We start from the raw sequence: 26,600 nt of genomic DNA, 5'->3' as shown, positions 1-26,600 counted from the left end.
TTTATATGTGTGGTAGCATAGAATTGGGAAGTGATAGAGGAATAATTGCCATTTACAAGACTTCGACAAAGTCACTTATACCAACTTATATTCAACTTGCGTTCCCAATTCCGAAAGTAGGAATCGATACTGCCATTTAAAGTGACTACTTTCTCCAGGCTGTACATTAAAATTTCAAACTTGTTTGCTATGCTCATTGGCCGTACAGTTCAACCCTGGCTTGGATCTTTGTAACTGGACAGCAGTTAAATAGATGGAAGTTTCATGTTTCACCAACATTTCAACTGGTAAGCCAGTCGAAGCTGTTGTAATAGTAATTGCGCACTAATTTTAGAATGTCTATACACCTTAAACTGCTGTCAATCATAATTAGTATTCACTTTCTTTCGTTTTGTTTTGCTAGGCATGGTACGTATTTTTAGTGTTGTAGTACGGTAAAATATTTCATTGGAACATTTTAACTTTATATTTTAGCAGAACTCAAGGAGATTTTTATGAAAATGTATTTTTTTTATTTTACATCTGATTACATTTATTAGGTTTACTATTAATAGTGAAAGTATTTATTTCTTAGTATTAATTAAATTTTTCAGGAGAATTTATAACAAAATATGATCGTCCCTATAGCGTTATAAATATCAAAGTACCTAGAGCAGTTTGGCATCAAGCTTTAAATCCGACACCAGTGCTTAAATCACCTGTGACTGTTACTATACCTATACACGTAGCTGCAGAAGATGAAAATGAAGTTGAAGAAGTTGTGAATGACGGCACTGAAGTAAACGTCTCTGTGGATAGTACTTTGATAAGTGATGAGTCAATTTCATCAGTACCTGCTATGAGTGATGAACCAATTTCATCAGTACCTGCTGTAAGTGATGAACCAATTTCATCAGTACCCGCTGTAGCACCTGCACCCGTGGTTACTGCTACACAACCACCAGTACTTCAAGATGGGCTGCCAGATGGACCGGTGCAACAAGTAACTGGTCAAGTTACCAGATTTCCATGTACATGTAACAATGGTCAGTGCGGATGTTGCACAGGAGCGTTTTTGGACCGTTTTAGAATGAAATCATGTGGAAATATATCATTTGTGCCTGAAGATTTTGTATTTGATGTGCGATTAACCGTAAATAATAACACCGTTGTACGGCGTAGAGTTTCAGGTAATAATTATCTTTTTCTTGGAGTTAATTATAAAAATATCTATACAGATATTACCTGAACAATATATAATTAATTAAATATAATAACTTGACGTTTAAAATTTCAGCCAGTAATCCTCCGCCTATATGTTTCAATCCCAGAAGAGCACCATTTGTCCGTATATGTGCAGAGATAAGCAACATACGTATTAGAAATGGAAATGCATTTGCCTGTCTAGACATTAATGCAGACATTGGCACCTTCCCTATTTACTCTGCATCTTTTAGATGTTTTGGGTAAGTTTTAAGAAATATTATTGTCCTATAAAAACAATCAGTATTTAAAATTCTTAAAGGATTTTATTTTAACAATAAATATTGTTTAAATATAGATACTGACATAATAATATCTCACCACGAATTTAATTTTTTTTTAGATTAGGGTCGGCTGGTTTACAGACTGGACTAAAACCGAAACCAGTATCTTCGGGTCCTAAGCCAGTAAATTTATTCGGAAATGGTGGTACTACCAATGATGGAACCATCTTAGACGCTGCCGGACAAATATTGTCTGGCGGCAATGGAAATGGAATATTTGGAGCACCAGATGGCGGACTTTTCGGAGGAGGAGGCGGACCATTAGATGCTATAGGAGACGCTGTAGGAAATTTATTAGAATAAGGATTTTTTTTTATGTTGTATGAGATAATTATTAGATCATACAAGATAAAGACTAATTAAAATACATAGACTGTTTAGTAATTTATTTGTTTTAAGTGCATAATTTATTTAATTTATTAAATGTTTAATTTGTACAACTTTTCTTTTCATTTTAAAGTAAGTATTACATTAGCGAGTAAACTCACGGAATTGCGTATAAAAACCGACGTAAAGGTTAAACACACGTAGATTGGCTTGGCTTGGAGAGGATGCACATGTAAGGATAAGTTAAAGATTAAAGCTTGTGATAGTGTAAACATGCTCATTATGTGAAAGTGGTAAAATCCCGTGATAATCAGATCTTGCTATCACCATTGAACCGGTTCAAAATTAAGGCGAATTGGCCGGCTAATGGGCCGACTATCTTACTTGCACTACAAGCATTGGCACAGCTTCGTCGCATTGGGCTTTAAGATGGAAATGTATACCAAGTTATTTTTTATAGTGACTGTGTTCCTTAGCTCTGTTTGTGGAAACGGTAAGAAATATGTTTTGACTGATTTTCATGATCTTTAATTTATATTTTGATTACAAATATTATTGTGGACGATAATTCAGTGACTAACAGGGTTTGAAATTAAATATTTTAATTCGTTTAATGCATGTTATGTAATGTAAGATTTTAATGTTCTAGTCTTATCAGATATCTACACGGTAAATTTTCGGGTAATTTAAAAAAAATACCATGATTTTACTTATACTATTTATTGCAGTGGTATCCTTCAAAGACTTTAACAGCACTGTTGATAGATTAAGAAATATTGAAGTACCTGATAGTTCGTTGCTGTTGTTTGAACGTCTCAACTTGAGACATATATCAAACATTTCACATTATGCAAGACAAAGTCAAGGAGGAGAGCAAGACTCATCAAGAAGATGTACTTGTAGCCTAGGCGTTTGCAAATGTTGTACAGGATTTTTGATGGATTTGTTCAATCAAAAAGCATGTATGAAAGTAACATATCATCCAGGTGACTTCGCCTTTGATGTTGCGATGTCTTTCAATGATAGAGTACTTTACGAAAATTCCGTTTCAGGTACGTAAATAATCGCATATTTATCATAAAATTTATGATCGAGTAAATTTACATTTGTTGATATTGATTTCAGGAAAAAATCCAAGACCAATATGCATAAGTCCACCGAGACTCACGAATTTAAAAGTCTGCGCACAATTTTACAACATATTCTTTCCCGGAAGGAACTTTCACTTTTGTTTAGCGATGAATGGAAAATGGCGATCGTTGCAATTGTTTAACTTCGCGTTTGACTGCTTAAGGTAAAATAATGCTTTAAAGAATTCTTAGATATAAAATAACATGTTTATCTATTTTCTAGCATAACCAATCTGAATCCTGAGCCTAATCTTTCGTCAGAAAATTTAAATGTTAATGGCTTATAGATATGATTCAAGTACGTGAATAGTATCTAGATTCAATAAATAATCATCAAATCGTCAGTCAAATCAAATCGTAAATAGCAATGTTGTCTAAATAACACTTTAGTAGTAACTTAATTACCTAATTATACTCTCAGAAGAATTTTTAAATTTCCTATATTTATGACCGACGATAAGTCCAAATATAATTATTATTTTAATGTCCTTATTTCGAATAATATATCTATGTCATAATCAAATATATGTGCAAAAAGTACATAATAATTGTTATAATTGTGTGTAATTTAAAATTGTTTTTATACAGAATGGGTGCAAATGGAATAGCTATGATGAGACCAGAGGAGAACGGTGGAATTTCTATTCCTAATCCTCAAGGTGGAGTGGATGCAGTTGTCGACGCAGGCGAAGACGATATAGAAGAATACGATGAAACTAATATAGTGCGATCACTATTAGAAATATTTGATGAAGATAAATAAAATGCTACTGTATTTAATGTTATTGTAATAGAGTGTAACTTAAGATTATTTATTTATTTATTGTGTAGTTTGTATAAGATTAGAATAATATTTAAAAGTGTTAAAATAAAGTTTTTTATTCTAGTACAAGTTGATTTTATATTACTTTGTTTTATTACGCTCTGATAATCTTTATCGACCACATACATTAGCAAGTCAATGTTGTTTGCATTAAAGAAAGTTAGCTATTTGAAAACACTGATTACAGGGATCCGTGACAGATAGGTACATGATCGAATATAGATTGCAGCTTAGCATAAGTAATGTCCACATCGAAACATGGAGTCATTTATTTCCCATTACGGTCTCCCCATACATTTTCTAAATGAAAGAGAAAATAGTCTGTCCACTCCAGCAAAAATGGATATTTAATGACTTAACGGTGGTGGAGCGTCCGTATGCGAAGGAGTTTCTCTAGAAAGTCCCGCAAGCCAGTTGGCGATCGTGCATCGTATATCTTGCATACAAATAATAGCTATTGAATCTCAATCGATGAGTTGACGTAACACCGTCGTATAGTCACTTCGATAAAGTCCCTTGAGGTCGCAACAATAAGCGCAGGACACTGTACGAATTTGGAAAAAATGAAATTGAAAGTGGCGAAGATGTTTTTGTTTTTTGTTGTTTGTGCTGTAACGGTCGGCGTAAGTGGTAAGTGTTATTTTTATTCACGTGAAATTGTTGATCTTACTTTTCTTCAGTGACTCTCGCTATTTAAAATTCCTTCATAAATTTTTTGTATGAAAATATTGAATTATTTTGAGTGCCCATTGCATTTTGTAAGTATTTGTTTTGTGTTTTCTTTACAGGCGTTTCATCGAAACAAAGACTATTTTTCGAAAGTATAAAAGAAGATAATGCGATGGACGTCGCTGATTTTTCTGTTTATTACGATTTGGAAACGAATAAGGTAACCATTTATGATTTTGATTATACCCTATGACTGGTGTTTTCTTTTGGATTGAGGAGCAAGTCAGTTGTCCAAGAGAAATTTTAACTGAGATAAAAAGTTCAAAGTGTAACTTCTAATAATCTTTAAAGTTATTGGGTATCTAGAGGCATTTAGATACCCAATAACTAGATACTTTAGCACTTTTTAATTTTTAATTCAGTTGTAAATTATTAAGGTTCAAATAGGTTTATATTTTTTTAATTTTCAGACTATTAGAACTATGATGCCCAGGCCTTGGTACAAGCCGGGTTGGCTTCTTCGATTACCGTTTCGAGGCGGACCGTGCAAATGTGTGGACATGCGTTGCAAATGCTGTACCGGTATTCGGGTTCAAGCCCTCAATTTAGACAGACAAAGTAAGCTTTTCAATATCCTCGTATATAACAATAGACAAAACAATCTGATAGTGGGAAACAGACAACTTGATGTATGAAAAACCACTAACCATAAAATAGACCGACATCTTGCAATGCATACTCATTACAACTTACATGAGGAGTTCGAATCCTGGATCGGGCTATGAGCATTGGCGTATCTAGAATTATTTCCTAGTGTGGGCCTTGCCCCTGGCATGCCGCTGAGGAGAGTCGACACTCTACAGAAATTTCGTTTACAATGTTTGTGGACGCTGGACTCTAAAACTGGTTTGATTATATTGATTTTTATTTGTAGGTATATTTTGTATTTTGGCGACCATCATAGAATTTTAAATCAGTAGCCCAGAATTCTGGGATGGGTACTGGACCATTCTAGGGTGGGCACGGCCCATCCGGCCCCCCGCTAAATACGCCTATGGCTATGAGATACTGAGTTTTCTTTCTTCTCAACTCGGTGTTGAGAAGTATGTTATTACACCCCTGTGACTTGGAGAGTACGTTAAGCCGTCAGTACCGGACAATATCATTAGTTATTAACACCCTAAGCCCACCAATCTGCATTGGAGCAGCAAGGTGAATGTAAGCTCCATATCTACTCTGCTAATATGGAGTAGCACTACAGGGTCACCTATAGTCTCAGACCAATTATAGAAGGACCTGTATCACACTCATTGTCACGAACAAAATTGTCTGTCATTTTCTGAGGAAAACGAGCTTAGATTTGGTATATATCTTATACTAAACTAGACGTTTTTGCCCGTTTTTTACACCATTCAATTACACATAAAGGTATTTTTACGGAGCTCTTTAACCGACGAAGACGATTACAACTATTTAACATCGATTCTATAGATACAGTTTTTATAATCGCATTAGATCGTTGATCATATACTTTGACAGAAAAGTAACGTCTAGCGAGGCAGGTCCTATACAATAATTGGTCTGAGCCTTAAATAATCATAATAATGATGAATGCTCTAATTTCCAGCATGCGGTATTTTGACATATGAACCTCAGCAGTCCACCATTGAGTTCGAAGTTGTTATGAATAATGCAAGCGTACTGAGGGATTCCTTTTCAAGTGAGTAAAGCATTTCTTCGAAGTAACGAATTAATTATAACGGTGTATAGAAATAGTTTAGTTTAACTACCTTCGTCATTATATTGAGGAAATAGGTATATTAATAATGATTCCTTTCACTTCCAATTGGTAGGTGCATGTGTTAATTAAATTTTGTTTATGTTCTATATAAATGTATTCATAAGCTGTATTCAGAATACAAATATATTCTTATACTTGCTTTCAAATAAAATGCTAAAATAGCGATTAAAAAAATTAGGGTAAAAAATAAAAATAAATTCTCTAAGTACTCAAAGTATGCGATCACAAATACGTGACACGAGAATTTAAACCGACTTCCAAAATTATAATAATTATTTAAAAAAAAAATAGGTAGATATACAATATATAAAAATAGGTAGATAGATTAGATAATAAAACAATAATAAAATACATGATACTGAAGTATGCTAAGAAAAAAAAAATCTGCATATTTAATCAGGTTTACTTAGTTGTGAACTTTTTATTTCAGCTCGAAACCCACCGCCTTTCTGTGTACCGGTGCCTGTGCCATATTTGCCGCCCGGCTTAGTTGACATGTGTGTCAGACTCTTTGACGTCACTGTAGTAGATCAGAAGTTGCATGTTTGTATGGACATGGATACTAGAATCGATAAAGCGCCAATAGTGGTAAGTAATATTACAAATAATATAGAATTTAAAAAAAATCAAAATTGGTTTAGCCAGTAGATCCAGAGCTAACCCAACACAAAAACTTTACTTCTTTATTTGTATAGGCTAGAAGAAAGCCGCGTCTACGAAGTGCCCTTCTTTATTCGCGGAATATCCCACCGAGCATTGCTTTGTTATATTTTGACTCAAAGCGTCTTCGACTTTTTTCTGCACTTCCAACAATTATCGATAGATTTCATCAGATGTACCCAAAAACTTTATCCCAATTATACTCATTCAACTATTCCTCTTATAATATAAGTAACTCATAATTTATTGGTAAAAACCGTTCAAATCCTTTTAGTTACAAGTTTATTGCGACCAGGTGCTACGTAATTGTATCAAAGCTATTGGTTGTCTATTTTTTTTAAATAATTATTTGTAGTTCTGTAGGACAGGGGGGCCTATATGGGAAAATTGCATAGGGCTTTACTTAATCCAACACTGGTCGCTACAAAAAAATGTTGTTAAATAAAATTCTAACGGCCTCCGTGGCGCAGTGGTGTGCGCTGTGGATTTAAAAGTCGGAGGTCCTAGGTTCGATCCACGGCCTTTTAAGGTTTTCTGAATGGCCAAATATGGCCTTTCAGCAACGCACCGCCAAGAGATTTAGCGTTCCGGTACGATGTCGTGTATAAACTGAAAGGGGTGTGGATTTTCATCCTACTCCTAAGAATATAGCACGGTTCCACCATGGATCACGGTTCCACCATGGATCACATCACAGACCATCAAGTCAGATTGTAGTCAAGGGCTAACTTGTATAGAAAAAAAAATTGGCAATTGCAAAAAAGAACCATTGTATGTGCCTAACTGTAATGTACACGCACACCCTCGTGATTTACTTAATCACTAATTTGATCACTCAATTAATTACTTTCACTTAATTGAATACCGTATCTACTTAGTACCATTTTACTCTCGCTGTAATACTAGAATGAGCCCGACTGTCACAAAAGGCTTGTATTTATAGACTAGTTAATGCAATAGTTGGTATATTGACATCGTGTTCGTCACGTGTCACAGACTGTATCCGGCTGTCAGAATATTGATAACATCCGGTAACAATACTGAATTCTTTCGTTTAGATAGGACATGCAGTCCTATCTAAACTAACCCTAATTATAACTATTAAATCGATTCGATCGAATATTAGATCGAGCGATTAATTATTATTTTATTGTTTTTAGATTCTACATTTTGACTGCATGGATATGGGTGCAGGTGGCGTTAGTTTAACCAAACCAAGTGGATCGGATTCTAATATTATATTACCCGGCTCCCCGGATACTACGACGGAATCTGGCCAAGTGGATAGCGATGTGTACGATCCCGTTACTGAACAGGGAACGATGCCGGAGAAATCCTTTATTAAAAATAGTATTAGATATATTTAATATTTTAATTTATTTAAGTACCTATTTGTGATTGTATTTATGTATGAATAAAAATAAAACATGGATAATTTAAAATTATTATTTTGTTTAAAGTTCTACGAGTATACTCGTAGGTATATCAATATATGAATATTGAAAAATATTTAGTTTAATCTTTTATAGTTAATTATTTACTTCATAAGGGTGCCTATAGATAGCTTATAGATAGCAATGTTATGCCGCACGGTGCGTTGCGGCGCACGTCATTTCTGAAAGACTTAAGTACATGCAAGAACTGTCTGAAAAACCTTCATCTTTAGATATTCTTACATGGCTTGAATTAATACATCACCGAGTTAGCACCGCCAAATCAAAGTGGTCAGCAGGTAACGTAATATGATGTTATTTTTCGCTTTTTAGTTTAGCTGGTACGTTTTGTGTTTTTGAAGTCGGTTGAATTTTTGTTATTTACTTTTATCCTTCTTAAGTTTGGTGAAGCCAATTTACTCTTTGAGCCCACAAATTAATAGGATACTTTTACTTATTGTGAGCCTGTGCCTTGTCTGACTCGTATATAAAGATAACCAAATTGTAAATAATGGTAAATAAAAACGAAAGTATGGAAAAATTGGAAATTATTTTATTTGTGTTTGTTGACTTGGGCTGATAAGAATTAGAATTCAAAGTAATAGAGCCAGATTAGTACACAAAAAAATGTTAAATCACAATATTCCAAGAGTATTTTCTGGGTTGGTCTCCAGGGCCGTATTAAAGAGGTAATAAAAAGAAACTATCAGTTGATTGTCAATGTCATTTGTCATGCTTGTATTCTCAATTTCTCAAAGAAATCAAATGTCAACTGTCAAGTGCTGTCAAGTAGAAGCGGCTCCATTCAGTTGTTGAAAAAAGTGAAATTAATATTTTTCTGTGATTTTACCTAAAATTTTATGGTAATAATACATTTTTAAATTTCATATTTAATATAAGTTAACTAAAAATGGGTGATACTGATGATTTTTACGATGGTGACCGGTTAGTAGAATTACTGCATGTTATATTATTGAATTTTTTTGTAATTACTTTCGCTGAAAAAATATATTAAATATCACGTCTAATCAATCTTCTAATGTACACTACACTACATAAATGTTATAACCTATGTAAAGGATTCTTTCGCATGTAAGTACCTACGCCAAACATCTAAACTCATTATCCCAATATTGCCTTCGTGAACTAACGCTATTGATATGCAATGATTTATTTATAATATTTTTTACTTACAAACAATAATGCATGTATGATTGTAATATTAATTAAATATGACACTATGCCATAGCTTTCTTAGCATTATATTGTGTGTAAATATTACAAGCTTCTGTAAATGCCACATTTAGCCACCCTTGGAAATTTAACCAATTAAAGTCTTAGTAATATATATACAAAAGTTTGTATTAATATTGGTTACACTTTCACACACAAACTATTGAATTAATTTGGCTGAAATTCAGAACTGAGATAGACTATATGTTGGATATACACATAGGCTACTTTTATATGGGAAAATCCATGGTTCCCACAGAATTTGTGAAAAACTGAATTCACAAATTAGTTTCAATTTTTCAAATAGGTGGCTTTATTTCATATAATCTTACTTCATTGTGAGCTATTTTGATCTTGTAGTTGTTTAAGATGAAATGTAAATACACTGTCTATAATTTTACACTCTTGTCTAAATAATTAGGATGAATATTGTATTTATGTAGATTGTAGGTATTATTAATAATGTATGGGATGTGTTATTTCTTTGTAGGACTATGGACTCATTGCCAACTACGCCTGAAGTTACCTACAATTGGGTTGATATAACTACAGATTTCTTTAAACACATACAAGGTATGAATTGAGTATAATATGTTCTGCTATTTGCATAGTATAATATTAGCTGGAGGATGAATGATTAGCACTGAAGTTTAATTGTACAATAATAACTGACATTTAATCCCTAAACATTTACCTCCATAATTCGTGTATGCCTAGCAGAATAGCAATAGCACTTCGTAGATGCAAAAAAGCACTGCCTACCCTAAGGACCTACAAACCTATGTTAGACCACAGAATAATTGGACCCTAGTTAAAAACTTATGCACGCCACTGCACATAGGTCACACCTTTATTAGGTTATTGCTTGTTTTTATGATTATTATATATACTAATATTATAAAGAGGAAAAAATTCATTGTTTTGAATAGGCTCTGAAATTACTGAACCAATTAGAAATATTTTTTCACTGTTGGAAAGCTACACTCTCTAAATGCTACAGGCTATATTTTTTCCCCATATTCCTACGGAAACAAGAACCGCGCGGCATCTGCTAGTTAAATGTTAGTTAGTTAGTTATAAATGTGTGAATTTATTTTTTAGATTTAGAGTTAGGTGAGTTACTACATGATGGTCACTTATTTGGTCTTTTTGAGGCCATGTCTGCCATTGAGATGATGGACCCGAAAATGGATGCTGGGATGTTGTGTAATAGAGGAAATCCTAAACCTTTCAACTTTCAGCAAGCTGTTGAGGTAAGTTTCAGAATAACCATAATGTTGTATGATTATTCTAAAACATCATAATTTACTATTGTAAGGAAATCAAACCTTCTTGCTGCTGTTATGTTAAACTATCTTATGGGAGTTAAACGAGGGATGATTTATGTTGAATTGACCATTGTCTTACATTGATGTATTGATGTGTCTTACATACTAGTTTATGATGGGCCGAGGCAAGGGTATGGTGGCGCCATGACTACATTGTTATATGGGCTTGGACTTGACTCACATCATGCTTGGTGTGATATGAACTGCTTCATACAAAATGAGTGTAAAGTTTCAATGTATTCACAGAACTGGGCTGTGCCGTGCATCTGTCTAGCATAAATCATCCTAAAGGAAAATAACAGTACCTTGGGTGTTGTAACTGACCATGGTTGTCAGTAAATAATCATTCCAGAAATAGTGCCTACAAAATTCATATAGAATACAGACCCAAGGACTGATTTTATTTATTTTAGACTGTTGATTTATTTTCATTATTCATCTAATTTTTGGTAAAGTTTTGTTAAAGTCAATGTAAATAAAGCTTAGATTCCAACAGGCGTCTGTTACTACCAAAAATATTTTATTAACCCAAAACTTTAAAAAAATAATTTTCCAGTGTGGTAAACTAAAAATAGATGACTTGGAGCCGTCAGAGATCATTGGAGTCATAGATGCCACTGTGGCATGTATAGTGTCGTGGTTGGAGGGACATTCTCTCGCACAGACAGTGTTCACCAACCTGTATCTACATCAACCACATTCAATTATAAACAAAACATTAAAAGCCTTCTGCATCGCTGTTTATAAGCTACTGGATTGCATTAGAGATTGTATTAACAAGTAAGTTATTTTTTTTTTTTACTTTTTTGACTCACATTTGACTTGGGGAGTAAGCTTTTGTGATTTGAAAAGTGTAATCGGGCAAGGCGAACGGACATTGAGAGGGAGAGCTTAAGGGTTTTCTTTTAGTTGTGGCACATTAATTTTTTTATATAGTATAATAGTTGTAAGTGAGTCTTAGGTTTCATTTGGGAGTACTATACTAATATTATAAAGAGGAAAATGTTGACTGTTAGTTTGTTTGCATTGGGTCTGAAACTACTACTACTACTTATTAACTTTTTCACTGATTTTCACTGAAGAATATCCCCATATTCTTGGAACATGGTTCTTAGTAGAACTGGGCGTCTGCTAGTACTTTTTTACTAAGAACAATAACTTTTAAATATTTTAGGTAGGTACACAGGTACATAATTTATAATACATACTCGATATATAAATAAATGAAAGTGATTTTGTTATTTGCCTGATACTGTTTTATAGCTAAACCACAAAACCGATTTAGAAAATTCCATCTCCAATAGAAAACTACATTATCAAGTAACATTCGCTCATTTTGGTCGTTCGTTTTGGTGTTGATTAGTTCATAAACATTTCAGAGCTCAAGTATTTGAAGAGGAAGATTTTCTACCGATAGGCTATGGTTACCGCTTGGGCTCAAATCCCCAAGTTGGGAACACATACAATGCAAATCTAGAAGTGAGTGAACAGAAATGCATAGCAATGCTTCGCGAGCAAGAGGAGGAACTGAATAAGAAAGCAAGGTCTCAAGAAGATGAGGTATGCTTATTAATCTATTCTTATATTATAAAGTGGAAAGATTAGATTGTTTGTTTGAATGGAAAGAACTCAGAAACTACTGGATTGATTTGAAAAATTCTTTCACTATTAACTTCCTATGAATAGGCTATAATAGGGATGATGACAGTTTTTTATAATTTTGTAAAAGAAACAAGGTATCTACAATCATTACTTTCGGAGCTACAGGGATTTAAAGGGTCAGACTTAAGATCCCTGAAAAACGCCCCATACAAAATGGCACGAACTAATGACGTCGTAGGCAATGTAATGATCGTTAGATTTGTATGTGCGTTCAAACAAAATTACTAATATCTTTGTTATTTGTGCGTTTATGTTTATAGGACATTTATTAAAAAATATCACATTTAATGTAAGGAAGCTAAAACTGTATGAATTTTTATATAATTACGATAAAATATTTTTAATAGATTTTGAAATTTTACAATCTCATTTATTTTGCAAATATCCAGACAATCTTTGCTTTTTATGTATAAATTAGTTAACATTGTCCCTATTTACCCGAATATATCATAAAAATCAATATATTCAAACCTAGTCATCATCCCCATTTATCTCCCTTATTATTATTACCACTGAAACACCAAGGTGTCTGCTATATTTTATTAAGGTATAGTTTTTGCCAAACGTATTGTCGTCTCGCAGGCTTAAGGTTGCGCGGTGTATGTATCTCAGCGGTATACCTGTGCAGTTCGCGCAGGAACAGCATCTTATTGTATTGGCGGAAACTGGAACGGTAGTGAGATCATAAAAATGTTTGGTTCTAAATTCTCAAATCCTGATTCTGCATGAAACCAAGATAATTATTTGTATGACGTACCGACTATACAAAATAACCTTTAAAAAAGCCAACATCACGCGGTGTTCCCAGGCGGTCACCCATCCAAGTACTGACCGCGCTCGATGTTGCTTAACTTCGGTGATCGGACGAGAACCGGTGTATTCAACATGGTATGGACGTTGGCGACAAATTGTGTGAAAAGATTAATCTGAAGTCACATCCAGCCAGTCAATCTTGGCGCTGCTCACTGTGGAAAGTTTAAGAACTAACTCAACGACAAGCAACTACACACCGCACCGGTAAACATCTGACAGATGTCGCTGTACAGTGTGTGCGCTATTTTGCATCGCGCTGAGGAGATGTTCGCCAGTTGAATGACCTTCCCTGAACAGTTTGGTTATGGTATCGCTTCTCGGCCTTTTGGCTAAGATCAAAGTGTAGTATCTGTTCTTTTCAGCTTAATATCTGAAAGTTCCCGCAATGCGGGACCAGTATATTAAACTGATTTTTGTAAACTGACGGGATGTTCGGGGCTCGCTCCACTCCTGTCACGGGTCGGCCCGGCATTGCAGTGCCGCCGGGATCGGCCCACAGAATTTCTATGTCTTCAAGAGGTGAGTCGTACTCGCTAAAACGCGTACTGAGTATTACGAGTACGAGTACGCCGAGAGACGCGCTCCAAAGACTAGCTCCACGAGTATTTAGAAGTACGAGCCATTAGGACCTATAGAATAGATACGTACTCCTAAATACTCAGTGGCCAGCGATTTTACATCATATTATCTGATAAGCGTACATTAATTTCAACTGAGTTCTACATGGTCATTTGGACCAGTGGTATGTACGCAAGGTACAATAAACTAGGTATCCTGAGTTCGGTCCCGGGTAACAGAAAATCATTTTTGTCTTTTTATTTTGTTTTTCTCAATTGTTTTATTCAACTATTTTCGGTTTTTGTAATCCACAAAAAAAAAAGAAAAAAATTTGCAATAAAAATATTTCAGTCTTTAATTTCAATATTACAATTTAATTTTATTATTTAGTTATTTCTTTTAATATTACCTCATGATACTGTCGGGTAACATTAACTTGTTACTTTAGCGGATAAATAATCATACTAAAACAAATAAACATTATGTTTTTAAAATAAGGATTAAAATCAGGGACTCCAAATATTGGCTCCGTACTCGTACGCCATACGTCTTCCAACAAACATAGTGTTAAGACCTGCTCCAGTATATACGCCTCACCTCTAATGTCTTCTAAGTTCCAAGTTAAAATAATTAAATTACACGTTATGTTATGTCAAGTTAAAATAATTATAATTTAGATTTTAAAACATAATCAAAAATTAAAGCCATTAATGTGTGGTAGGGGTCACGACCCTCAGTAATGAGGAACACGACGCCGAGAGAGATATATAATCAAATATATAAGCTAGAAGGCTAGTAGCCTATATGTATTATGTTGCTCTATTCCTCTAACTTCCAGTGAAAGCCCTATGAAATTCGGTTGAGCCAATCCAAAGATTAGCCCAGCCCCAGACAGACAAAAAAATAATTAAAAAAGAAGCTTGTTTGCACATAATAAAATACAGTTATTTTTAAATCACAGACAGACACTTTTATTTGTATTATGTATTATGTACTGATAATTGGCCAGGAGTATAATTTTCTTTCAGAACTTTTGATGACAAGAACAAATCACTTTTTTACGATCTCGAGCATCCGGTAGTATTCAATAAATTTGATTACGTTTATCTATTTTTTTTATTCATTATTTTTTCCAGACCAATGAATTATGGATGGCCTTAGCAGCGAGGATCCGATTCACCAGAATGTTCTACCAGGCCCTGCTGTTGATCACCCGACGAGACTCCCAGTCTGGTGCCGACTGCGTCGCACTGTTGAACGGCTGTTCCGAAATGATGAAAGTCATTATCAGGACTGTGGGAAAAGGAACCCAGCCGTTAGAGAAATGTAAGTAGATATAATTTTTTATACAGGCTGCTCGGGAGTATTTTCCATAACTATAGGTTTATACTCTTTTACAATTAAAATCAATCTTTTACAATTTAAATTCGGATTTGCAGTAAATAATATTTCTTTGGTAAATAGATCTCGAAATGTGTCCCTTAAACGCGGTCTTATACTCAAGACGTAGCTAAACTTTAAAATTGAAAAATGCAATATTAAATTGTTAGGACTATTGGCCTAACCCCTCTCATTCTCAGAGGAGACTCGAGCTCAGCAGTGTGCCGAATATTGATAATGATGATGATGATGTATGTTCCAGCCGACTCTCCAAACCCAATGGGCTTTGAGCCCATGGTCAACCAACGCCTGTTACCACCCACGTTCCCGCGGTACACGCGCATAAAGCCGCGAGCAGAGGCGCTGCAGTATTGCGACGAGCTCGTCACGCGACTGCGTCACGCCTGGAAGATCACTTCGGCCACCAACTTTCATACTGCCCTGGTATGTTGATGTATGTTACTTGACATCATCGATCTCCTATGGATGCACAATCAGCGGCCAAAGAACGTCCCCCACTCAATGAGTGCCAAACTTTTTTTATTTTAAACAATTTTTATTATCAGAGTTCACGCAACATTACAAAAACTAGCAGGCAACAGGCAGGTCATCTCTTCCTAGATACAAATACAGGTAGGGTTATGCCTCCTTGCCCTTGAGGCCGTCATTATCTGGTTTCCTGTGTAGTTTAGTAATATTATTAGATAGAGCAAAAAATAATCGAACGGTTGGATGCGCAGGATTTTTATTCAGTTCATGACGTAAAATTATCTTCCGTAAACCGACTTCGTTAATAAAGTCGCGAAGCTGTAGTGGCAATCGGCTGGTCACATAGTTCGAAGAGCTGATGGACGTTGGGGTCCCAAGGTGCTGGAATGGGGACCCCGCACCGGAAAGCGCAGAGTTGATCGACCCTCCACTAGGTGGACCGAGGATATCGAGCGGGTTGCAGGGAGCCGCTGGATGCTAGCGGCTCGAGACCGTATGGCTTGGAGGTCCATTCAATAGACCTATGTCCAGCAGTGGACGTCTATCGGCTGATAAGGTAAGTTAAAACTTAATAAACAATTTTTTTTTTATTGAAGGACTTCTTCATGGAGTTCAGCCGGCACCGCGCGTGCATCCTGTCCCGCTCCGCGCTGCAGCTGCTGTACCTCAGCCCGTCGCCCGGCGCCACCGCGTCCACCTTGCTGGCCGGCGCGGGCCCGCAGCGCCCGCACGCCTTCCTCGACATACTGCGCGACTCCGTCAGGAGCTTCGTCAACCCGCCCAGCTTGGCGGTGAAGCTGGCCGGTGCCAACCCCCCGGTGAGAACATTCTTCTTCTTCTTCTTAAGGTGCCTCTCCGACTAGCGAAGGTTGGCAGTCAGTTTCTTGAACTCGTCTCTATCCTTCGCAAGGCGAAATAATTGTGCGGCGCTCGCGATCCCGGTCCACTTTCTGATGTTTCTCAGCCAAGACTTCTTCCTGCGACCAACGCCTCTACTACCAGCAACCTTTCCCGTCAAGATGAGCTGTAGAAGCTCGTATCTCTCGTGTCGTAGCACGTGCCCTAGATACGCGACTTTTCTCGTCTTGACGGTCTGCAAAAGTTCACGCTTCTGATTGACGCGTCGCAGAACTTCGGCATTCGTCACTTTGTGAGTCCAACTGATAGCCAGCATGCGTCTAAAAGCCCACATTTCGAACGCTTCTATACGTTTCCTGATGTCCTCTTTTACTGTCCAGGCTTCACATCCATATAGAAGTATGGGCCAGATGTAACAACGAAGGAGTCGAATGCGCAGAGGAATCTTACCAGAGAACTTTTCGATACGAGAACATTCTACAACTTAGATTTTCTTTTCAAGATTTGAAGAAAGTTATGCTTAAAGTCTTCCATTATTATGGTAGATTTGGGAATGAGGCAGTTGCCCCGTTAAAGTAAAAAAAAATCTTTTTTGTTGTTTTAACACACTGTTTTAACACAACACGACGAAAATGATTACGACAATGAAACATCTATTCTAATAAAACAGTTTTCATAAACACGTTAGATCGTGATTATAATATAATCACAGATTGTTAACGTCTATCGAGGCAAGTCCCAAGGTAATTGGTCTTAGACAAACAAAGTTGTGATTATTAGGGAGGTTAGTTTATAGCAAGTAGACATCCGTTAAAAATCAAAATCAAAATCAAAAATCATTTATTTCAAGTAGGCTCAGTTTACAAGCACTTTTGACACGTCAGTTGACTATTTGTAAAGATTCTACCACCGGTTCGGAAGGCAGGTTTTGCTGAGAAGATACCGGCAAGAAACTCAACAGTTGCTCTTTTGAAAAAGTCATACAGTATTATAATTTACAATTAATAACAATTACTGTTTACATTTCTTATAGTTTTACTTTCTGTGTGAAGGTGGAAGCTGATCCAACGGCCTCCAAGCATCTTTATCATTAAGGAACTCATCAATGTTGTAGTACCCTCGACTAAGTAAATGTTTTTTAACACATTGCTTAAAGCTATGCATTGGCAGGTCCATCACAGTCTTGGGGATCTTATTATAGAAGAGTACACCCAAACCTACAAAAGATTTTTTTACTCTTTGGAGACGATATGCAGAAATAACTAACTTATGCCCGTGTCTAGTAAGACGTGGGTTTAAATCTCCTTTTCGTTTGTACAAATTAATATTTTGTCTTACATATACTATACTGTTATATATATATTGACAGGCTACTGTTAGTATACCTATTTCTTTAAACTTTTGACGAAGGGACTCGCGTGATTTTAATTGATATATTGCTCGAATTGCTCTTTTTTGAAGTACAAATATAGATTGTATATCGGCAGCCTTGCCCCACAATAAAATACCGTAAGACATTACGCTGTGAAAGTACGCAAAATAAACAAGCCTAGCTGTATCAACATCAGTAAACTGTCTTATTTTTCTCACGGCAAATGCCGCTGAGCTAAGATAAGATTGGATTTAGCGAGTGTAAGGACGTACGAATTCGCGGGCGTCCGCTAGCTGTTTAATCTAGTCCCTCCATCGCCATTCTACCACAGAACAGCGAGACACCGTGCAAATTGGCATCCTTTTGTTGTCGATGTCCAGTCGACTCGCACAAAACGTTTCGCATCGACGTTTCTAATAAGAACAGCGAAGATGTGGAATGCCCTTCCAGCTTCTGTGTTTCCTAACACTTATAATTTGTGCACCTTCAAGACAAGAGTGAATAGGCATTTTCTAGGCAAGCGCGCTCCAACCTAGACCTCATCATTGCTTTCCACCAGGCATGATTGTAGTCAACTCAGACCAATTATTGTATAGGACCTGCCTCGCTAGACGTTACTTATCTGTCAAATGTATATGATCAACGATCTAATGCGATTATAAAAACTGTCTCTATAGAATCGATGTTAAATAGTTGTAATCGTGTTCGTCGATTAAAGAGCTCCGTAAAAATGTTTTTGTGTAGTTAAATGGTGTAAAAAACGGGTAAAACGTCTAGTTTAGTATAAGATATATACCAAATCTAAGCTCGTTTAACTCAGAAAATGACAGAAAACTTTGCTCGTGACTATGAGTGTGATACAGGTCCTTCTATAATTGGTCTGAGGTAGTCAAGCGCAAGTCTATTATGAATAAAAAAAAAATTTGATTGTCATGTTTGCTATGTCTTGTATTTAAGGCGCGCGAGTTCGTGGAGAACTTCCTGCTGCGCTGCGTCCGACCGTTCGCCATGTTGGTGCAGGTGTGCGGACACAACCGCGCGCGACAGCGGGACAAGATCGCGGTATTGCTGGATGACTTCGCGGCGCTGCAAGAGGAGGTGAGGACTTACATGAATAACGTGCGGCTCTCCTATAGGCTTAACATGCGATCAACGCCATAACACGTAAAGAGAACATACACATCAGTGGCGAAGGTTGGAATATTGGCGAAGGGGTAACCAAAAAAAAGGAAATTCATACCGCGTGGTATGGTTTCTCATATATCCATACATCATATTCATTACAATAATGAATAAGTTTGGGACGGTAATCCGGGGGGAATCGGTTTGTTGGACTCTTCACAACTATTACATACCATCCTCTTCTCGCATCTTTCCCATTAGAGTAGGCACTGATCACGTGCTTCCACTTACAACCTTTTATATCTCCCTTGGTACTCCCATTCTCATCTATTATATCATCATATCAGGAGATTACGTCCACTGCAGGACATAATCTCATAATCATCTATTATATATTTTTTCATAAAAGTTCGTCAGTTAAGGGTTATCTTGACCCAACCTTTTATTAGAATAGCCTGGATGGGCCCCCAACATTTCCGTGCATACTCGCCTTGTAAATCTCCTTTCATTCATCCTCTCTACGTGCCCAAAGCATCTAAGCATACCTATCTCGATTTCGGTCACTACATCTTTTATACCACAATATACTCTCATTACACAAATTATTACTCTCATTTAGTGATACTCCTACTTATACTTACTTTTACGTACTTATACTCCTTAATGTTCTCATCCCTGCCCTGTGAAGAGAAATATTAACCATTAGTGGACCAAACGCAAACATCACTATTTCTATTATCGCGTTGGAACAAAAGAAAAAGAGAAAAAGGGACTGAGACGACTCCGTTGCCATTGGTCGACATCCGGTCGCTCCTCCTGGCAACGCCTTGGGGCCCTACGCTGCAGCTCGGATTCCGGCAAAAATACCAGGGCTGATCACACTTGGTCTCCTATGCGGATAGTATAGGTAGATATCGTTGTTGTACAGGCAGAGAGTGTAGACGCGCTAGTGAGCGGCGCGTTGTGCACCGTGCTACGACCATACTTCACCACGTGGATCCTGTACCACGTGCTGCGGCTCATGATCGCCTACCTGCTGTCCGGTCTCGAGCTAGAGCTATACAGTGTGCACGAATACCATTATATATTTTGGTAAGTCATATCTTTGTTTCTAAGTAAGCTGAAGTGGCAATGGTGTGGGAAGGAAGAGCCGGTCTCGGGTCTCAAGGTGCTGGAATGGCACCAGGTGGACTGACGACATCAAGCGAGTCGCAGGGATTCGTTAAATGCAGACGGCTCAGGATCGTGGTGTTTGGAAGTCCCTTTAAAAGGCCTATGTCCTGCAGTGGACGTATATCGACTGACATGATGATGATGAAAATGAATAGCGTATAGTCCGCACCAAACGTAGTCTACTCTGTAGTTGCAATATAGCGAGCTGCAATAACACTGTTAAGGCAGCACAAAAGTACGCCTCGTGTTCAGAGTTAACCACGATGGTTGTTACTATGACGGTGTCCAGGTTATTATTACTAAAACGTTTAATGCCAAGTTATTGTTGCGATTGTTGTGTCACGTCAGGCTTAACAGTTTCACCTCAGATTGACAGACGTTGTAGCTAGCATGCGATAAATAACATTAGGATTTTATGACGTGACCAATACAATCTGAAGTACCAATTGATACTTCAGATCACATCATTGACATTACACGTAGTCCTGGAATTATTTCACGGTAAAAAGCCTATAGTTTGATTAAAAAAGAAAAACCTAAATTGAGGCCGCTACTTCTTAGCAGTTTCACAAACTAAATGAGCCCAAACTTGATAGGGTGGATGGGATAATTACGAAGTTCCTATGGCCACCTTTCAGCACCATCATCAGACCCTGGTTAAAATATAGTTTGTATCAAAGTACTCGTCAAGAAGATGCAAATTAGCCCAAACTCGATGTGGTTGCGTCGTTTAATTACGAAGTTCCTATGATCACCTTCCAACACCATCATCAGATCAACATAATAATATGGCATTGACATCTAATTTACACATGCAAAATCCCAGCTCAGTCGGAAACCGGGGAGTGGATCAAACTTAATTTGCAAGATTTGATTACAGACACAACGGCACTGGTGAAACTTTATAAAAGCTTGTACAAAGACAGAGTGTTTTTCGACCAATATTGGCGACGTAGAAATCTTTCCTGATCGTTGCGATGGGACAAATGAGAGAGCGATATTTTCGATGTTGCAGCTATTGTATGACTATGTGCCTTTTTGTCTTTTTTCGTGGTGAATAATTAGCTGGATTCTTTAATTGTTTTTAGGTATTTGTATGAGTTTCTGTACGGTTGGTTGGTGTCGGCGCTGGGGCGCGCGGAGGGGCTCGCAAGCGAGACGCGCAAGGCCGATGTGAAGAAGAGCGGCGTGCGCAAGCAGAAGAAACGCACGCGCCCCTACGCGCGGGAGGGGCTCATGTGTCAAGTTATGCAGAACATGTGCGGAGGGTATTATAAGGTACGGTCTAACAATAAATACAATGTAAATATTATTAGCAATGTAAATATAGTCTTCGAACAGTGTGTATTGCAAGTGATGACCTACTGATCCGAGACTTGGTCGCTGACTATGGGCCTTATTAGAAGGCTCAAAGTCACTCAGCGGGCGATGGAGCGAGCTATGCTTGGAGTTCCTCTGTATGATCGAATCAGAAATGAGAAGATCCGCAGACGAACCAATGTGTCTGACAGCTCTGCGAGTCGCGAAGCTGAAGTGGCAATAGGGAGGGCAACTAGTTTGAAGAGCCAATGGAAGTTGGGGTCCCAAGATGCTGGTATGGCGACCCCGCACCGGAAAGCGCAGTGTTAATCGACCCCCCAGTAGGTGGATCGAGGATATCAAGCGGGTCACAGGGAGCCGCTGGATTCTGGCGGCTCGACGCCTTGGAGCTTGGAGTTCATGCAGAGGCCTATGTCCAGCAGTGGACGTCTATCGGCTGAAAAGGTAGGTAAGGTTGTTACTGCATAATTACGTACACCGTTTAGACGAATACTCACAGGTCTTGTCAAAAAACAAATGAACTTTAGCGTATTCGGTTTGCAGTGGCACGTAGTAAAGTACTGTCTTACAGGGCATGATTTATCAAATTATTTTTAACTTTTAATTAACTAAAGTATGCAATCTTTTATCAATTTGTTAAAGTAACGTCCTTAAACTGGCTTTACAGACAAATAGTACCTATTTTTTTATGTAAATACGTTTATTAAATATGCCTTTATAAGGAGCGAGGCCCTATAGTGGGCCATTGAAACAGGCTGATAATGATGATGATGAAGAATATTTTTTTTACCCAAAATGATAATAATAATAATATGTATTTATGTAATGTATATTTAAGTTTATTTATTTTGCGTATTTAAGTAAGTTTATTTATTTTCCCTTTGGCTTTTTATATATATTTATTTTGTACTGGGCGTGAGAGTTTAATTCATTTGAATAATAATAATAATAATAATCATTTATTTGCAAGAATTATTGTTCTTTACAATATTCAACTAAATTAATAGTTTGCAAATATTATACATACAGGGAAAAAATACAAACAGTCACAATTACTAAAATAAATGAAATAAAATTAAGAGAAAAAAAATAATTACAATCAGTCAATTACAAATTTAAAAAGTCACAGTACTAAATTAAAAGATATAAAATTACAAAAAAAAAAAATAACACAAACAGTCATAATTACCAAATTAAACGAGAAAATTATAAAATTATAAAGTTACAATTACAAAATAATACAAAAATTAGAATTAAAAGTAAGAATGTCATTAAAAAGTTAAGTCAAATATTCCTTAAGGTCGTAGTAGCACTTATCAATAAGCCATTTATTCAATTTCATTTTATAATGAGGCAAGCTTAATTTTCCAATGTCATCAGGTAATTTGTTAAATATTTTTACAGCCATACAGTATGCACTTTTCATAGCTACCAGTACATACTTTTGATAACATAGGTCTTTCATTTAGGGTTTTTTCGTCTCCGCAGGCTCTAGTCGCATTCAAGTTGCAAGGCAAGCTCCGCCAGCCGCAGTCCGAGTTCGACAACGAGGCGGTGCGCTACAAGCACCGGTTCGCGCCGCTGTCCGTGCTGACGCCGCCGCAAGTGCACTACCACGAGTTCCTGGAGCTGACGCAACCTTTGCAGTGAGCACTGACAGATTATCTTATCATTTTTGTCATCTTATATTATGATGATAGTGAAATAAATTTCACAAGCAGATTAAAAAGAAAACTTGGTCGTCGAACAAAAGATTATTGAGTTTCACATTTCTTATCACGAATGAAACCAAAATGAAATATCCCCATTACCAGGTCCCCAGAGGAAAACTGGAGCAGATCCCGGAATTTGTAACTTGGGGTGTAGGCTTAAGGAGTTTCCTTATGATGCATCTACTTTCACAAGTCACTAACCTGCTCGATTTCTTCTTGTTACAGTCGGTAGGTCAGAAAATTCGACTTAGAAATGCAATTTCTATGTGCATTTACCGCCACCTTGAAAAAGGGTTGAATTCAGTTTTTTTTTTTACAATAACTCGGTTCTCCCTGGAGATACGAAAATTTTGACTCAATACTCTTTGATTTGTAGTTAGGTTCTTTCCATTCATACACTGTGGTGTTATAGGCAGGTAAAGGCATTATAAAACAAAGTCGAGGTTGATGGACGCAGGGCAGCGTATTGTAGGGCATATATTTAACGATTTTGCCTTTTTCAGTTATTAGGTGACAATGTTTTAAATATATGTGGAGCGTAAATAATGTATTTTAATTGTTTTTTAAGAGCAGTGGACTGTAGAAACTTCTCGGATAGGATATGAAGAATGAATTGAAAGGACTGACCTTTAATGGCTTCTATTTTCTTTCTTCTTCGTTCTCCACGTTACGCTCTCTTATTCCTAGCGGTTTTATTGATCAACTTGATGATGATGAGCAGCTGTTTATTGTCACTGACACTTTGAGCACACCAAAAGAAAACGAATAGTTTTAAGCGTTCTTGAATTTTCTTGTCTTTATTGGTCACAGGACGAGGAAATAATGAAAGATTGATAGGTGCGGGGAAGAGAGGAGTGCGGGAAGGGAAGGTTACGTTTACGTTCCATTATATGCGCGATTTATTTGATATACCATCTTCCTAGATGTTGTTTATTATCATTATTATAATAATTAAATAAGGTATTTTATGTATATTAATTTTTAATTGTACAATTAAACGTACCAATATGTCAAGGGCCATTTGCTTATTTGGTCGACTAGTCTGTTAAAATATTAGTATTATAAAAGTATACTATAGTGTTTATAACTTATTTTTTATTGTTTCAGGTACGAAAACCCTGTAATTTTATATTTAGGCGGATGCAAACTTTTCCAGCAAGCGCGGTCATTATTGGAAACTATTTCAATACCAGACCACGAAGTAAGAACTATTTAATGTAATTACTAGGCACTAAGCCGTTACCTAATGAATATTTTGCCTTAGATGACCATCCAACAAATATTTTTCTATCCCTAGAAACAGTGGTCTCTCTGTATTGTTTGATTATTTGAATTCGGCGATAAATGACATGTCCCAAAATGGGCCTTTATTATTTATAATTTATAAGCAGGTCGATAGTATTTTTTACGGATACAAATTGCTGTTGAGAAAATAATTTTCAGAATTTTTGGAAACCGCATTAATTAGATAAATATTTTTTTTGTTTCACTCCCTTGTCTACAAATTGAACACAGACAATACAGTAAAAGTGTTCAAAACAGACAATAAAAACACCTGGAATTCAATTCATATCCGGCGTAAACTGTCAATGTCATGTAATATTGTCAAATTTCAATAAGACACGAGTTAAATAGAAATACATCGCAGACAGAAAAGCATTAAAAAAAAATCCATAAACTGCTTTAAAAACGCCATAAACGAACGCTACTACGTGAAGATCACTGACAATCTGTCAGGGTGTGAGTTACAAGCATGTTGCCATGATAAAAATTCTTAATTGATGTTGTCAGCTAATGAAAAAAATACATTTTATTAATTAATTTAAAAAAAAGCGGGTGTCAAAAAAAAAAATATTTTTGGTTGTAAGTCCTATATTTTATGTTCTTTTTATGATAAAAATTTTGTTCTACTTAGTTGACACTCGGAATAAAGGCCCAGCCTCCATACAAAATTGGTACATGTCCTTTGTTATATATATTTTTTTATTTAATATGTTTCTTTATTTGCAGGTAAACGACCTTCTGAAAGTAGCCAAAACAAATTTTGTGGTTTTAAAATTGTTAGCGGGCGGTCACAAACAGGACTCCACCGTGCCACCTGAATTTGACTTCTCTGTTCATAGACACTTCCCAATAATAAAATTAGTGTAAATAATGTCATATTTGTTAAGTTTTTATATTACAATGTTCCTTGGGCATTAGGTCCCATCCAAAAGAATTTTTCCGATGGTTGAGTTTCTACCTAAGACTAATTACATATAGACCTGCCTCGGTAGACGTTTCTTGTCTATCAAAGTATATGATCAACGATCTAATGCGATTATAAAAATTGTGTTTGTGATGTTTCATGTAATGGGGTTCGTCGGTAAAAATACCTTTTTGTGTAGTTGAACGGTGTAAAAAACTGTGCTTGTAAACTAAGTCTACTTGAAATAAACTAATTTAAAGGAAGGATCTAAGGATTTAGACAGGACAAAGGCCACGAAAGTGTTGCTTAAATTTAGTAAGCTTCAACAAACGTAAACTATATATAAAAAACTAGTCGCCGGCCCGCGGTTTCACCCCGCGTAGTTCCCGTTTCCGTGAACATACGGGGATAATGTAGCTTATGACACTTAAAATTGGCTTTCTAGTGGTAAAAAAAATTTCAAAATAGGTTTAGTAGACACAGAGAGATCAGCATCACAAACTTTGCAATATTAGTATTGTCGAAGCATTACTCTATGATTTTATTTTATTTAGCTCTGTGCATTGCGTTTCTTTTAAAAAATGTCAAAAAAAAAAAAGAAATTATCTGTCAATGTCATTCTAACCTAAAACCATGCGCTAAAATTAACATCACTTTGTAATATTGTATTTTAATTCACAAATCAAAAGTAAAAAGCTGAGTCTACGTTATTCCGGCCTTTTTATTTCTTCGACCATCAAGAGCCACGGCCGGAACATTGGTCCTTCTACGCCAAATTCTATCAAGATTTGAACCATCGATCGTCTGGATACATCGTATTGTTTCGACGGAAATCTACGAAGACTAAACTAATCAACTGGATAAAAGTACACATCAAGCCTGGAGATATACGGTGGATGCTACCTACTACTAATAAAGCGCAAAGGTACGGTCAGTCAGCCATCCTATTCCCAAACTAATCCGCCTTTTCTTTGTGTTAATCTTGCGCTTCAAACTGATTTCAGTGTTCGGTGAATGCGAGTT

General features: G+C 36.5%; 3 protein-coding genes and 2 non-coding genes across 8 annotated transcripts; 4 read left to right on the top strand and 1 right to left on the bottom strand.

The window, feature by feature from the left end:
* The first annotated feature begins 251 nt into the window (after window positions 1-251).
* LOC112042996 (uncharacterized) lies at window positions 252-3,860 on the top strand. The gene is made up of 8 exons (XM_052881666.1): window positions 252-408; window positions 594-1,169; window positions 1,277-1,445; window positions 1,586-1,826; window positions 2,199-2,346; window positions 2,582-2,905; window positions 2,979-3,147; window positions 3,572-3,860. The coding sequence occupies exons 1-8, from the start codon at window positions 336-338 to the stop codon at window positions 3,744-3,746; spliced, it is 1,875 nt and encodes a 624-aa protein (XP_052737626.1). The 5' UTR covers window positions 252-335; the 3' UTR covers window positions 3,747-3,860.
* A 342-nt stretch (window positions 3,861-4,202) lies between these two features.
* On the top strand, window positions 4,203-8,378 carry LOC112043010 (uncharacterized). The gene is made up of 6 exons (XM_024078248.2): window positions 4,203-4,436; window positions 4,595-4,695; window positions 4,946-5,093; window positions 6,103-6,195; window positions 6,707-6,864; window positions 8,097-8,378. The coding sequence occupies exons 1-6, from the start codon at window positions 4,370-4,372 to the stop codon at window positions 8,301-8,303; spliced, it is 774 nt and encodes a 257-aa protein (XP_023934016.2). The 5' UTR covers window positions 4,203-4,369; the 3' UTR covers window positions 8,304-8,378.
* Window positions 8,379-8,648: 270 nt separating this feature from the next.
* On the top strand, window positions 8,649-25,549 carry LOC112043011 (N-alpha-acetyltransferase 35, NatC auxiliary subunit). Of its 4 annotated transcripts, none has more exons than XM_052888694.1 (14): window positions 8,649-8,668; window positions 10,093-10,175; window positions 10,704-10,855; window positions 11,487-11,710; window positions 12,310-12,490; window positions 15,100-15,289; window positions 15,606-15,787; window positions 16,429-16,650; window positions 19,020-19,160; window positions 20,113-20,276; window positions 21,446-21,635; window positions 23,166-23,323; window positions 24,497-24,590; window positions 25,400-25,549. In XM_052888694.1, exons 2-14 carry the CDS (start codon window positions 10,097-10,099, stop codon window positions 25,538-25,540), a joined length of 2,118 nt encoding a protein of 705 aa, XP_052744654.1. In that variant the 5' UTR covers window positions 8,649-8,668; window positions 10,093-10,096; the 3' UTR covers window positions 25,541-25,549. The 4 variants fall into 4 exon arrangements, with proteins under 4 accessions (XP_052744654.1, XP_052744602.1, XP_023934017.1 ...); XM_052888642.1 differs by lacking the exon at window positions 8,649-8,668 and adding an exon at window positions 9,134-9,232; XM_024078249.2 differs by lacking the exon at window positions 8,649-8,668 and adding an exon at window positions 9,154-9,314.
* Window positions 13,376-13,494, bottom strand: LOC112043048 (5S ribosomal RNA). Its single transcript, XR_002886650.1, has one exon. It is a non-coding gene; the product is annotated as a 5S ribosomal RNA (ribosomal RNA).
* LOC112043049 (U2 spliceosomal RNA) lies at window positions 13,715-13,907 on the top strand. The gene has a single exon (XR_002886651.1). It is a non-coding gene; the product is annotated as a U2 spliceosomal RNA (small nuclear RNA).
* Window positions 25,550-26,600: the final 1,051 nt, after the last annotated feature.

Source organism: Bicyclus anynana, chromosome 1 (assembly GCF_947172395.1).
Source record: "Bicyclus anynana chromosome 1, ilBicAnyn1.1, whole genome shotgun sequence".
Lineage (NCBI taxonomy): Eukaryota > Metazoa > Arthropoda > Insecta > Lepidoptera > Nymphalidae > Bicyclus > Bicyclus anynana.
The sequence above is the reverse complement of the archived record's forward strand: the minus strand, read 5'-3'. Positions and strand labels throughout refer to the sequence as shown.